Source organism: Rhinopithecus bieti, unplaced genomic scaffold (genome assembly GCF_001698545.2).
Source record: "Rhinopithecus bieti isolate Rb0 unplaced genomic scaffold, ASM169854v2 scaffold_6481, whole genome shotgun sequence".
Classification (NCBI taxonomy): Eukaryota; Metazoa; Chordata; class Mammalia; order Primates; family Cercopithecidae; genus Rhinopithecus; species Rhinopithecus bieti.
In genome coordinates, this window is record NW_016805314.1 from 3,905,038 (window position 1) to 3,920,468 (window position 15,431).

Consider the following 15,431-nt stretch of genomic DNA (forward strand, 5'->3'; position numbering starts at 1 on the left):
CAAACTTTAACCCAACAAGAAATTTCTTTTTTTTGGAGATGGAGTTTTCCTCTTGCTGCCCAGGCTGGAGCGCAATGGTGTGATCTTGGCTCACTGCAACTTCCCCCTCCCGGGGTTCAAGAGTTTCTCCTGCCTCAGCCTCCCAGGTAGCTGCGATTATAGGTGCCCGCCACCACACCCGGTTTCTGTGTATCAACAGGGTTTCACCAGGTTGGCCAGGCTGGTCTTCAACTCCTGACCTCAGGTGATCCGCCTGCCTTGGCCTCCCAAAGTGCCAGGATTACAGGCATGAGCCACCGCCCCCGGCCTCAAGAAGAAATTTCTACAATGCCCAGACTTGATCCACTTTTAGTGATGTTTATCTGTAACATTACATGAAGACTATTGAGACTGGTGTATGAGAAACTCTCATGGAAAAAACAAAATGACAGTGTTTTCACTTAGAACATTTTAGTTACTTAATGTTTTAAAAAGTCCTTAGTGAGAGACATTTGCTCAGTCACAAGATGACATCATCTGCACCCCATGTCTCCAACTAAACTGCATGCTGTGCACACCTAAGGATGCACACACTTGCACATACGTACCACGTCTCGGCACCACCTCCATGCTGCACGCCAAAAATTAGTGAAGGAGGGAAAGAAAAGCCAATGACACAGCAAACATGTCCTTGCCAATGAAGCTAAGGCATGCGAGTTTTTAAGTGAAGCTGAGTGATCCAAGAGGGGAAAAGCAGTCTAATGATCATTGCTATGGAGGTAAGAAGCAACTCAACCCTTTCCTTCAAGTCATTTCTATGGGGGAAAGGAATAGAAAAGTGCAAAGAAACAAGAAAAAAGTGGCAAAGAACGAAAGCAAAGAGCTACCACATAGAGAGCAACAGAAAAGGCGGACTGGCTGCAGTAAAGCAGACAAGGGAGAGGAGGAGAGGCCACTATCCTGTCTCTGAAGGTGACCCACAGATTGAGTGCAAACAAGCTGGAGGCTGGCTCCGGCTGGTGCTCTGCAGATTCCTATCTCTTTAACAGCGTCCCAGCTGGGAGCCTACCAACAGAGACCCAGACACAGAAAGCACATTAGCTACGAAGTGCTTGGTTTTCACCCCCAAAACCACCATCAGGCCGAAAATTTTAACTCTACGTGTATCAGAAATCTCCGTGCAGGGCCCAGAGTACTGAGGGAGACTGACACGGCAAAAATTCACAATTTGTGTGCTTCACCTGATAAACTGGACCGCCTGGTTTCTACAATTGATGACTTGGGAGGTAATAGCAAGGGGGACACGATGGGATCCTTCACCAACTTCTAACATTAATATTACACTGAGCATTTGATGGAAAACACAACTGATAACCTAGAATAGAAAAGAAAATTCAATTTAAGATCGGATAGAGAACGCAAGGGTCCCAAACATAGTGATGCAGACTGTAGTAAACCATTTCAAGCCATCTGAAGGTAGGTCAGGTTGGCATAATTGCTGGCCGAACACCAGGGATATATTTCTTAAACAATGAGCAGGTATACAGTAAACGCACAAGGTAAACAATGTGAAAGAATGGCTGACAGATAATACGTCTGATAAAAACAATACCTAATCTCCCTCCCCACCCACTGCATATCATAACCCAGAATTTAGGACAAATAGGAAATTAACGGTCATTTACAAATGGCAAAGAATGCTACTAATGTTCCTCTATTTAAAAGGGGAAAGAATGATACTTTACAGCTGCTTTTTGCCTTCAGTTTACAAAGCACTTTCCAACATATCATCTAACACAGTCACTCATTAATTTATTCATCCAGTAAATAAAACATTTACTGAAAACCAAGTGGTAGGTATTGCATTAAGCACTTTCACCTACATAGCTAGATTTTACTCTATATATATATGAAATATACATTTAATTTTAAATCTTACAACAATTCCATGAGGTAAGCAGGACATGTATAATTTCCACTTCACAGATAATTAAAAAAAGCTCCAAACGTGAGCTGTCCAAGATCAAATAATTAAAGATAAGGCTAAAACCAAGACTGCCTGACATCAAGTCAATACTTTCACAATTAAAAAACAAATACCGGCCAGGCATGGTGGCTCATGCCTGTAATTCCAGCACTTTGGGAAACCGAGGTGGGTGGATCACGAGGTCAAGAGATCAAGACCATTCTGGCTAACATGGTGAAACCCCGTCTCTAAAAATACAAAAATTAGCTGGGCGTGGTGGTGTGCACCTGGGAGGCAGAGGCTGCAGTGAGCCAAGGCCGTGCCACTGCACTCCAGCCTGGCGACAGAGCAAGACTGCGTCCCCCCCAAAAAAAAAAAAACCATCTTTGGAGACACGGTAGACCTAAAGGGATGAATTTTCCCATCTATTTTATTGTTTAAAATATTTAAAAGGGCATGGGAATTAAAAACATTACCACAAATGTTATCACATTCATATTTCAAGCACACAGAAGTGATAAAGATATAAAACTTATAAAATACCGAATGTTTCTAAACAACAGGCATTGTGCTCGGCATGTGACATGCTCAACTTCATTTAATTCTGTGACAAATCTATAAGGAAGGTAAGACTTTGGTCCTTTTTGTCCACAAGTGAAATCTGACACTTTAGCAAGGTTGAATGACTCATTCCAGGACTCCCAGCTAGTAAGCGGTGGAGTCAGAATTCAAACACAGACGTGCAGAGCCCCAAGTCTCCCCCAAAACATCTTCTGAACCACGTTACCATCTCTGCAAGTTAACTGGGTCACAGATACCAAAAGCCACCTGACCTTGGTCCACCACACTTTTTGCAAAATCTTATTGTTTACTTTAAGACGTTTAAGTTTAGTAACACCATAATGCACAACTAACTCTAACTCCAAAGTTTACAGTAGTGATAATACTGAGGTAACTTGAGGCAAAACCCAGTTATCAATGCTAACCAGGGATGACAACCTACAAAATTTCTGTAGAATATCAACAAAAATAATACAACTACTAATAGAAATACTGAAGCACACATGAATTGCCAAGGGAAACCGGAAAATTCTGACTATTCCACTTTTTAAAATGATTTGGGAAATATTCCTAAAGAAGTAACTGTTCAGCAGCTTATCTGTTCCTCCTATTTTATTCACAGCAGAACCATTTTTTCTAACTGGAGCCTAACAATAATTTGCTGCAGCCACCAAGTATTCTGACATAAACTTGGCAATAAAGAACAGAGAGCAAATAGAAATAGTGACACTTTTTATTATGCAAATGTCATGAAAAAGAGCTAGTAAATTGAAATGGCATTATATCAAATGCTTTTCATATATTTCCATCATATGATTGGTGTGCCTTCGATTCAACTAGTAACCAAATTAGGTTCTCATCTCCTTTACCTTATCTCCTTCTCCATGAATGGGAGAGCACAGCAAATACAATCCATAATAAGCCAGTTCTGGTATGTATTTTGCTTGGTTAAGGTCTCTAAAGAAAAAAGACAAAATCTTAGTTAATGGAAATGATTTTACTTGGAATATTTCTTAGTCCTACAAGCCATGTTTAAATGAATAAATTCTACCTGTGTGCCAATTAGGATAAAATGGCATTTCCATTTCTGCTGGAGCAAAAATTAGTATACTCTACTTAAATTGTAGCACTGGAAGATTTAATGGCTCACCTGGCTTGTATAACATGATATTCATGAAGAACTGGCTCAAAATTAGTTAATGAAACAAAGACCTAGAAAACAGATATGAAGAAAAGGCCTGATTTTTTCTGCTCATTATTAGCCATAGTCTATATCCTTTGAAGTTGCCCTAAGGTTCCTGGAATTTTCACTTACCTCTATACAATTCTGTACACATTGTGGCTTTTCTTTCAAGGAAAACTTTGGCAGAAGCCTTAAAAAATTCTTTAAAAGGTGAAAGATGGCACTTCGAATTTGAGAAAGGTCCTGGGCAGAAAAACAAATGTTCTCATCTTCTGGTTCTTCTATAATTTCATCCATCTAGATGATGAAGAAATAAATGTACAGGTGACTGTAATAAATGCCAAACACTTTGTCCCATGGTTTTCAATCTACCCAAACCAAGTCCAGATAAACTCCAGGCAGGAGCTGACGTTGAGGTGATATGACTTTGACCAGGTGGCATGACTGCTCTAGGTCTCCTTGGCCACAACAGTAAATCACTGGACTAGATGACTGCTACAGTAGTTTCTAGTTTTGTGTCAATGAGGAATCCTATTTTTCAGAATTTTTGCTGTCTATGAACTTCTGTCATCCTACAGTGTCGCATAAGAATACGGAATTAGGCTGGGTGTTGTGGCTCATGCCTGTAACCCCAGCGCAAGGCCAAGGTGAGATCACTCGAGGCCAGGAGTTCGAGACCGGCCTGGCCAACATGGTGAAACCCCATCTCTCAAAAAAAAAAAAAAAAAAAATGCAAAACTTGGCTGGGTGTGGTGGCACACACCTGTAGCCCTAACTACTTGGGAGGCTGCAGCAGGAGAATCACTTGAACCCGTGAAGCGGAGGTTGCAGTGAGCTGAGACTGCACCACTGCACTCCACCTGGGTGACACAGCAAGACTCTGTCTCAAAAGAAAAGAAAAAAAAAAAAAGAAAGAAAGAAAAATTATATGAAGCCCAAGAGACAAAGCAGTATTGGATAGCTTATGATGGTTTAGGACCGTTTGCCTATTATCATGATGCAGAAACCATATTTAGTAAAAAGTCAATCCTTCAATAAGCCAAATCGTGTGTTAGTATATATGTTTTATTACTCGACTTACTTCTTACCTCAATATCTTCTTTCCTGGGTGGCTTTCCCCTTTTTCTATGCCTGCCAGGATTAGCCTGAGAGCTCCTAGGCTGTTCTTTCTTTCTTTTCCGATTCAAGTTAGATTCCTGAGGCCAGCTCTTCTTTAGAGTCTGAATGCATTTGTCAAACATCACTGGGTGGAATACTTGATTGGCTACACTGCCTATTCACAAGGAATAAAGAGTAAGCAGGTTAGATTTAATTGTCTTGACATGTCTACAACAACAGACGAAAAGTTACAAAGCAAAACACAGGCTTTTCATGACTGTGAATAATAATGAACCTGTAGCAAGAGTACCATTTCTAACGTCAGCCTTAGTAGGGGAGCAACAGTGCTGCATCAGAGGTAAGTAACAAGATTTCTGCATCTGGTCAGGACAGAGTAATTGGCTTTACACTTGTTAACAACTAGAAAACTGGGCAACAATTTATAAAAAAACCATTTTAAGACACTGGGCATGAGGCAGCATAAGAAGGGCAATCTCTGAAAAAAGGGAAACAAAGAGGTAAACCCTAAAGTTGCCCCAGTAGTGTATCCAGAGGCAATTTCTGGACAACAGCAGATAAATGGTAAATCCACACAAATTATAATGGTCTTACTATGTTGGAAAAGCAGAGTCAGAAACACAGGGTAGATGGAATTTATAGAACAGAAGAACCTACACAGAAAAAGAGTTCTAAGAATCTGCCCAGGGCTGAACATAAGCTATGCATGCACAGGGGAAAATTCTAAGACAGAGAGCAAAGAAGTATTTCCAAGGAGCAAGAAGATGAATTATTTTCACAACTCACACAAGGCTCAGATACATTTGAGCTGTGGCCAGCCAGAATGGAGTGACCTTGTGAAGCACCGAGAGCATTCAGTAGAGACCTCAGAACAAACACACCTTGACAGTAGAGCTAAACCAGATGTAGTGTAAAGGCTCCTTTATAACTGCCCTAATAAAGCTTTGAAACAAGCCTCAAAAGGATCAAGTTGATCCACCAACAGCTGCCTATCAAAACATACTTCAATAGTATTTAAAGGAAAACAACAAAATCCAGACACTCAACAACATTCCAAATGCCCAACATCCTGGCTGAGGGCAGTGGCTCACGCCTGTCATCCCAACATGTAGGGAGGCTGAGGCAGGCGGATCACTTGAGCCCAGGAGTTTGAGACCAGTCTGGGCAACACAGCAAAACCCTGTCTTTACAAAAAATACAGGGGGTAAAAAAACAGCAAATGTCCAGCATCTGGTAAAAAAATTACGGGGAATGCTAAGAAGCAGGAAAATGTGCCCCACAGGAAAAATCAATCAATAAAAACAGCCCAGGAAAGGACAGAGATAATGAAACCAGCTGACAACAACCTTAAAGCAGCTCAAGAATTAAAACATTATCATGAGGAGAGAAATGAAAAAAAAAAAAAAATGTAAAGAAGCAAATAGAAGTTTCTTGATGTGAAAAAGAAACATTCACTAGATGGGCTTAATCGTGGCTTGGTTGTTACTGAAACAAAGATGAGTGAACTTGAAGATACAGCAGGAGCATAGACACCAAAAAGCTAATGAAGACTCAGTGGCCCATGGGAGAGCACCATGCAGAGTCTAGCACAGGAGTCACCGAAGTCCCAAAAAGGGGAAGGAAGACATTTGAAGAAAGAGTCACTGAAAAATTTCCAAGTTTGTTGAAACGATGAAGTCCACAGATCCAAGAAACTCAATGAACCCAATCGCAATAAACACAGAGGAAATCACAACAAAGCATAGATAATCCAATCAAAAGGCAAAACAAAGTTAACTCAGAATTTTATACTCAGCAAAAAGATTCTTGAAGGTGAAATAAATACAATCAAAACCTGATAGGGTTTATGACTTGCAGACCTGCACTAAAAGAAATGTTTAAAAATAAAAAGTTCTTCAGGCTGAAGGAAAATTACATGAGATTAATCTTTCAAATATAAAAGCTGTTTATCTTGTTTCTAAAAAAATTCCATAAAAGACAGTTAAAGAAGTATTAATGAAATGTAGGCTTTATAACATGTAGAAAAAATAACACACAAAGAACAGGAGAGGAGAAAGGAAAATATGCTTTGTTTTGGTTGTTGTTGTGTGTGTGTGTGTTTGTGTGTGTGAGATGGAGTCTCGCTCTGGTGCCCAGGGTGGAGTGCAGTGGTGTGGATCTCAGCTCACTGCAACCTCTACCTCCCAGGTTCAAGTGGTTCTCCTGCCTCAGCCTCCTAAGTAATACGCGTTACCACACTGGGCTAATTTTTGTATTTTGTTTTTCTCTTTTTTTGTAGAGATGGGTTTCACCACGTTGGCCAGGTTGGTCTAGAACTCCTGACTTCAAGCAATCTGCCCACAGCAGCCTCCCAAAGTCCTGGGATTACAAGCATGAGCCACCTCGCCCAACCTAGGAAAATACACTGTTTTAAGGTTGTTCTTACATCATATATAAATTGGGAGAATATTATCTGAAGATAAACTGTGAGAAGTGCCTACTGCATACACAAAGCAAGCACATAAAACATACGCACACATGCAAAACAGTATAGCTAATACACCAAAAAGAGACAAGGGATACTAAAATCCAAAACAAGGCAGGAAGAGGAAAAAACTGAGCAAAAAACAGATTAAAAAAATAGAAAATAAATAGAAAAATGGCAGAAACCCAACTATATTGATAATTACTCTAAATGTAATCAGCTAAACAATTTAAACATTCTGATATAAAAGCAAACATTGTCAGAAAGAATTATGACCAAATGAGCTGGGATTTCACCATGTTGGCCAGGCTGGTCTTAAATGCCTGACCTCAAGTGATCTGCCCGCCTCGGCCTCCCAAAGTGCTGGGATTACAGGTGTGAGCCACCGTGTACAGCTCCGTCTCTCTTAAAAAAAAAAAAAAAAAAAAAAGAAAGAAAGAAAAAGAAAAACCATGACCACATAATAGGCAGTCTACAAGAAAACCTTTAAATATAAACATATGGATAGGTTACAAATAAAAGCATGAGAAATGATGTACCAACCAAGGAGGAATCTTAAAATAACTATAGTGGCTATCTTAATATTAGACAAAGTAGACTTCAAGACAAGGAATATAACCAGACAAACAAGGATATAACATAATACTAAAAGGACCAATCTACCAGGAAGACATGACAATCATAAATACATCCATATCTGTCAGATTTTCCCAATATCTTAAGTTAAAAGAATTGAGAGGAGAAATAGACAAACCGATAATTATTCTTAGAGATTCCAACATTCCTCTCTCAATAACAGATAGAACAAATAAGCAGAACATCAGGAAGCATATATAACCCTTGAATAACACTTGCAACCAACTTGACCTAACTGACATTTACAGAATACTAGATCCAACAAAGGCAAGGTATGCATTCTGCTAAAAGTGCAAATAGAAGATTCACCAAATTAGACTCTAGGTCCATTAAAAAAAAAGGCACAAATAAATAATTTAAAAGTATCATAATCATATAATGTTCTCTGATCCCACCAATTAAAAATCAATTACAATAAGATTTCAGTAAAGTTCAAATATTTGGAAAATAAACTCAATTTACTAAACAACTCAGAGATGTAAGAAATGACAAGAAAAATTACAAAATCACTTTGGCCTGCACAGCAGTAAAAACATATCATCAAAATTTGTAGGATGCAGATGAAGCTGTACTTGGAGGGACATTTATAGTATTAAATGCTTGTATGAGAAACAAAGAAATGTACATGAGAACAAATATCTAAGCGTCTACCTTAAAAAGTCAGAATAAGAGCAAATTAAACCCAAAGTAAGAAGAAAGGAAATCACAGCCATAAGACCAGAAATCAATGAGACAAGAAAGGGACAAACAACAGAATTCAATTAATGACATCAAAAGGGGGTTCTCCAAAGTGAACAGTAAAATGAATAAATCTCGATCTAGATTGATCAAGAAAAAAATACAAATCACCAACATCAGGCATAAGAGGAGATCACCAGAAATTTGACAATCATAAACCTCTTTCAAAAAACTCCAGGCCCAGATGACTTCACTAGTGGGTTCTACCAAACATCTGAGGAAAAAAGAAAACTCAAAATCTTCCAAAATACAGAAGAGAAGAGAATACTATGTAACTTATTCTATGAGAATGGTATTACCAAGATACCGATTCCCAAACCAGACAAAAATATATCAAAAAAAGAATATCCCTTATGAATACAGACAGAAAAACCTTCAACAAAATATTAGCAAACACTCTGACATATAAACACCATGACCAAGGTCATACAAAATTGGTTTAATATGTGAAAATCAATCAATGTAATATACTATATTAGAATAAGAAACAAAAACCACATGATCACTTCACAAGTGCAGAAAAGCAAATGACAAAATCCAACAGCCTTTCACAATGAAACACTCAGTAAAACAGGAATAATAACTTAACAAAGGCCATCCTGAGAAACCCACAGATAACATCATATCTAAAGGCAAGACTAGATGCTTTCCCCTTAAGATCAGGAATAGATAAGGATCCCCACGCTCCCCTTCTATTCAACATTGTACTGGAGGTTCTAGCCAGGGCAAATAAGTAAGAAAAACAAAGAGAAAGAACCCAGACTAGAAAGAAAGAAGTAAACCTGTGTCTAGTTACGGATGACATGATCTTACACAAAGAAAACCCTGTTGGAACCAACAGATGAGTTTCGCAAGGTTCTAGGATACAAGAGAATCAAAATCAGTTTTGGTTCTATATGCTACTAATACACAATCCAAAATACAATTAAGAGAACAATTTCATTTACACTAGCATTGAAAATAATACTTAAGAATAAATTTTAAAGAGGAGATGCAAGAGTTGCACCCCGAAAATTATAGAGCATTATTGAAACAAATTAAAGAAGATCTACAATAAATGGAAAGACATTCTACAGCCAGGGATTAGAAGACCTAACGTTGTTAAATTGGTAATACTTCACAAACTCATCTATAGTTTCAATGCAATCCTTGTCAAAACCGCAGCTGGCTTTTTTGTTGTTGCAGAAATTCACATGCAATGCAAGGGAGGCAGAACAACCAAAATGATCTTGAAAAAGAAGAATATACTGTGATCGAATATTAAGTATTGACAGCATCTCAATCATAAACCCAAAACATTTAAAAACAGAACTGCAAGAATACGGCTTGCTGGAAAGCTGCAAGTGGCCCACGCAATCAGTAACAGCCACCTCTTTGCTCTGGCATAAATCTCAACCTTAATCAGAAGAAACTGCTTCTGGCAAGATAAGAGTGAAACTGGGTTTCTAAAACCACTACTTTTTTGAGAAAGGGCCTGGTTACAACTGAGACACTGCTTAGCAACAAAATCCTGTAGGAACTTACTCATTTCCAAAGTCATTATGGGAGCATTAACAACAACACAAACCAACGTTCAAGGCTTTAAATATAATACCTTTTTGTCCATTCCCAGATCATATGGAATAAACCCTGAGCATGAATTACAAATGCTAATGTAAACAAAGAGAAGCAGCAAGGTGACTGACCTTGTCATTTTCTCTTCCATATGAACTTTGGGTTATCCAGCTCAATCTCTACGTTCCACTCTCTCTCACCCTGGGTTTGGAGTAGGGAAGAGAATGGATTTCACCGTCTTAGGAGGAAAGGCCTCCTCAGTGCTCTGACAATAAAGTAAAACAGTGCTCGAAAACAGACTCCTGGTCAGTGCTCTCCTTCAGGTATTACTAGCTGCTTTCCTGCTTTCTTGATTAGAATGGTTTTAACCTATTTTTCAACACCAACATCGGAGAGGTAAAAACAATGACTCCTCACAGCAGTATTTCTCAGTCTAGACAAGGAATCATGAGGAGAAAGGGCAATATCAGAACTGTAGACGGCGATGGCGGAGGGCGATGGCGGCGGGCGATGGCGGGGGTGGGCGTGGAGCTCTCGCGGTCCTCCTCAGATTATTTTTATTCGTTTATAGATAGCATAATTTTGGATATAAAAAAAAAAAGGAAGGTTTTCAAAGACCTACAACATGCCATGTACTTTACAGACTTGCTCCTCAGAACAACTCTCTGCCATGGGTTAGCACTGCCCCATTTATAAGTGAAGAAACAAGAAACAAAGTATAAGAATTGAAAACTGTAGAAAGAAAAAAGTGACAGAAGATTTATCCTATCATATCAGGTCTACATACCTGGTACTTCTAGCAGCAAAAAGTAAAGCCCAGCGGCGTGAAGGCCGTATTCTCGATACTGTACACTGACATTCGTCTTATGAACTATTTGAACAAAATGATAGAACAATGCCACCAGTGTACTGTGGGAAACATTGTTCTCAATGAAGAAGGTCCAGACACTCTGTGGGGAGATGGCAAATCACAAAAGCCAGTCATCAGAGAAATGGAAACATCAATTATTTGATTTTTTTAAGTTCTTGGTGCCTTACAAAAAGAGGAATAGACTAGCCTGGTTCCTATTGCTAAATGTTTACCATCTTCAAAGGGACTGAAACAAAGTATCAAAATTAAAAATACATTATCCAAAATTACAAAGATAAATATGTATATAACATATTTAAATAATTAAACTTTCAAAAGAATTTTTGGTTAAGTTTGTAGCATATATACTTCAGAAATTACAGTTTAAAACTATACTAAAACTTTTGGGACAACCATATATTAGTGATTATTCAGAAAAGTTAATCCCTCTATTTATATTAAAAGGAACTCAAATCCGTTAACCAATAATCACTAACTGAGGAAATCAGAGCCCTTTATCTAAATTTAAATGTTCCGCAGATTGCAGGCAATGGGAACAGGAAATGAAAGAGATCTCGAAAATAGCCCAGGTAAAGGAGATACACCCTAGGAAAGAAACTACAATTTTACTAATTTTATCATCATTCCATGTCTTCTCCTACTAAACACATGAAGAAGAAATGGATTATTTTAATAACTTAAACATAGCAGAAACTAAATATGGTTTATCCTTGAGTACCGTAACAAAAAAAGGCCCACAAAATTCAAGTGAGCAGAACACTCTTTTTTCCTTAACTAAAAAACCTGTGGGAGAAATCATCTCCACGGGGCACAATGGCTCATGCCTGTAATCCCAGCACTTTGAGAGGCCAGGGCAGGAGGATTGCTTGAGCCCAGGAGTTTGAGACCAGCCAGGGCAACAAAGAAAGACCTTGTCTCCACAAAAAATAAAAAAGTAGCTGGGCACGGTGGCGCACACCTATAGTCCCAGCTACTCAGAAGGGTGAGGGGGGAGGCTTGTTTGAGCCCAGTAAGTTGAGGCTGCAGTAAGCTGTAACTGTGCCACTGCATTCCAGCCTGGGTGACACAGCAAGACGCTGGTTTCAAAAAAAAAGGAAAAAAGAAATCATCTCCTGCCTTCACGTCCTCATTCCTAACGCCACCTGCACCTCCACTTCACTCACCAGGCTGATCCACGACCCTAAACCCTCTGGCTCACCAGAGCTCTCTTTCACACAGGGCTGCTTGTGAGGATTAAATGAGTTAATCCATGCAGGAAGCTCAGAACAAAACCTCATACACACTCTACCAAATATGTTCAAACTCCACTGCTGAACCTCACGTAAAGCTGCCCATGACCTATCCTCACTCTACCTTACTGTCCCACCCCACCACACACTTTTTCTGTATGACCTACCCTCACTCTACCCTACTGTCCCACCCCACCACACACTTTTTCTGTGTGCCTCTTGACAATTCCTGCGTGTTCCCATTGGGTGGCTCCTTCACTGGGACTGCCTTACAACCCAAGCTTCTGCTAGTCATCTGTGAAGCTTCACTGCTGGCCACTTTCTTTCTGGAACCTTCCCAATTCTACCATGCTCCCTTTTTCACACCCTATGCAACAAATCTGCACCTCTCTTGGAGCATTTTTCACAGTGTGGTTCGTAGAATATTTCCAGGCGCCCAAATGCCCAGTGGCACTGCACTCTCCACCCCCTGCAGCTGCATGTGGCTGCTGGACCTAATCTGGCTAGTGTTCAAATGTCCACTCTTCCTCCCTGAGGTCCCTCGGGGGGACCGCAACCTAGGGAGATTGTTTCTTAATCCCTCCTGTCAGCTCAGGCACTTAGGCAGTGCTTCGCGTCATGCTGAAGGAATGTTTAATTAGATGATTTAATTTCGTGATGTGAAACTTGGAAGTGAAATTTTTTTTGTTCATTTAAATATTTCAGAGATGTTAATATCCAATTAGCTTTTGTTCTGTTTCCCAACCCTTTGGTTTTTTTGAAAACTAACAACCTAAATAATAATTTATATTTCTATGTATTGGATATAACTCAATATTTACAGGAACTTTTTGGACAAACCTGTTAATTCAACTAGTCATTCCTCAGTTTAGTAATATCAGATTTTCTTTTTTTTTTTGAGACAGAGTCTCGCTCTGGCGTCCAGGCTGGAGTGAAGTGGCGCGATCTTGGCTCACTGCAACCTCTGCCTCCTGGGTTCAAGCCATTCTCTGCCTCAGCCTCCCAAGTAGCTGGGATTCCAGACGCATGCCACCACGACCGGCTAATTTTTGTATTTTTAGTAGAGATGGGGTTTCAGCACCTTGGTTAGGCTGGTCTTGAATTCCTGACCTCGTGATCCACCTGCCTCGGCCTTCCAAAGTGTTGGGATTACAGGCGTGAGCCACTGTGCCTGGCTGCAGATTTTCTTAAAGTTAAGGTTAAGGGCATGTCTGAATTGTTATTTGCATTTTCCAAGGTCTAGTTTTCTTGTTTGTGCCTTTATATTTTTCCTTTTTTTTCGTCTGAGATGGGGTTTTGCCATGTTGCCCAGGCTAGTCTCAACCTGAGCTCAAGCAATTGGCCAGCCTCACCCCTTAAACTGCTGTGATTAGACGTGAGCCACCACACCTGGCCTTATACTTTTCCTTTAATTTGCTATTGTAAAAAACGGTTGTGTCGTAAAAAAAAAAAAAAATCAGACGAGTACCTTGAACCTTCTGGAGGAAAGTTCTTAGAATTTTCAATAAATTAACCATATTCTTTATGTTACTCATATTGTACTCCCTGCGAATTGTACACCAAGAAAGCTAAGCTTTAGATTATAATGACTTTCACCTTCTACTGCTAACACCAAAATTTGGCTAGTTTGTTTTTATTTTTTTACCTCCATAGATCCATGTTCTCCAGTAGCAAAGGGTAAAAGGCTTTCATAGAGTTTTGTGAATGCATCCAATCCAGTCTCTATGATCTCTGCTTCTATGCTGGGATCCAAAGGCTCAGTCTCTGTGAAATCCAGTTCCCACACTGTGTCAACCCATTCTAGGGGAAAATGCAATGAAATTTGTAAGTACTCTGTAACAAGTAAAAAAACTAATCACTTTAGATTCCAGGTATGTTCAAGAGGAAAAAAGTTTATGAGTCACAGTTCACATTTAACTTGTTTTAATAATATAGGTGTACCATAATAAAAGAAAACCAGAAAAGGTTAAGAGAATCTTAAATCACAACTGACACTAGCTATTAAGCTAATCATCTTCTAAGAATATAAAGAAGGAAACACTTTTAAGATATAAGAATTTTGGGAAAGGACACTTCAAAACATTTAGTGATCAGGCTTTCCCATTTGTTCAATCTAGAGAAGAAACAGAGGTTAATCAGATTGCCCAAGATGTTCCTTTGTGAAAATATCATAACCAAGTTAATAAGTGGAAATAAAATATATAGCACTTTATTGGGCCCTTGGACAATAATGTAGCATTTAAAAAACAGACATAATTTCCCCAGGAAGTTTAAAATAGAGGAGGCAAGCCAGATTCAGACTCACAGAAATCCTTGGTGACTTTAAAATACACTGATTGAAAGAATGTACATTGAGAGGAGGGATATTAAGACGGCATGCTGGCTGGATTCCTTATCAATCTCTTTTAACTCTAAATCTTCCCATTCTTTTCTTTTCTTTTTTTGGATAAACAATTTTTTTTTAAACTTACACTTTAAGTTCTTGGGTACAGGTGCACAACATGCAGGTTTGTTACATAGGTATACACGTACCATGGTGGTTTGCTGTACCCATCAACCCATCATCTACATTAGTTATTTCTCCTAATGGTATCCCTCCCCTATCCATCCACCTCTCCTTCCCACTCTTTTCTAATAAACTATATTTCTTCAGTGTTTTCATTGTTATTTTCCCAAACTAAAATTAGGACTAGATGGAAATGTGGACATCTCAAATTATTAATCAGGTGTTCCTTCAAATTAGCATTAAAAGTATTTGCTCACCGCTGATTTAGAGAAGTTGGGCAAGGTATAAATAAAGAAAAAACAGAGATGGGAGCATCACAATGCACTCAGCAAATGAAAATAAAAGGCCTTACACTCAACTAGATCCATCCCTAGAATACAATCTGCTCATCATCTTTTGTCACTTGAACTTGACCCTGGAGGAGGGAGTCTCTGTACCCTAAGTGGCTGTGCACAGCATTCCTTCCAAAGACAGGCAATATGCTGCCTGAAAGAAGATCTGAAAAACACAGTTTTATCTTTCTAAATTTCCAATAATGTTTTAAAGGTCATTATAGACCACAGCAAAAGTTATCTCACTCCTTCTCTTGGTTTTGCTTATAATCGTTCCCTACTGTAAATACCATCGA

At 39.1% G+C, this 15,431-nt stretch overlaps 1 protein-coding gene across 2 annotated transcripts in view; it reads right to left on the bottom strand.

The window, feature by feature from the left end:
• Nucleotides 1-15,431, bottom strand: part of NCAPD3 (non-SMC condensin II complex subunit D3) — a 67,432-nt gene that overhangs the window by 49,200 nt on the left and 2,801 nt on the right. For both annotated transcript variants that reach the window (XM_017872168.1, XM_017872167.1), the window contains 7 exons: nt 13,943-14,097; nt 10,985-11,147; nt 4,778-4,962; nt 3,822-3,986; nt 3,657-3,718; nt 3,376-3,463; nt 1,221-1,354 (listed from right to left, as the gene is read on the bottom strand). In XM_017872168.1, coding sequence (XP_017727657.1) covers nt 1,221-1,354; nt 3,376-3,463; nt 3,657-3,718; nt 3,822-3,986; nt 4,778-4,962; nt 10,985-11,147; nt 13,943-14,097 — 952 coding nt within the window. The remainder of the gene's footprint in view (nt 1-1,220; nt 1,355-3,375; nt 3,464-3,656; nt 3,719-3,821; nt 3,987-4,777; nt 4,963-10,984; nt 11,148-13,942; nt 14,098-15,431) is intronic.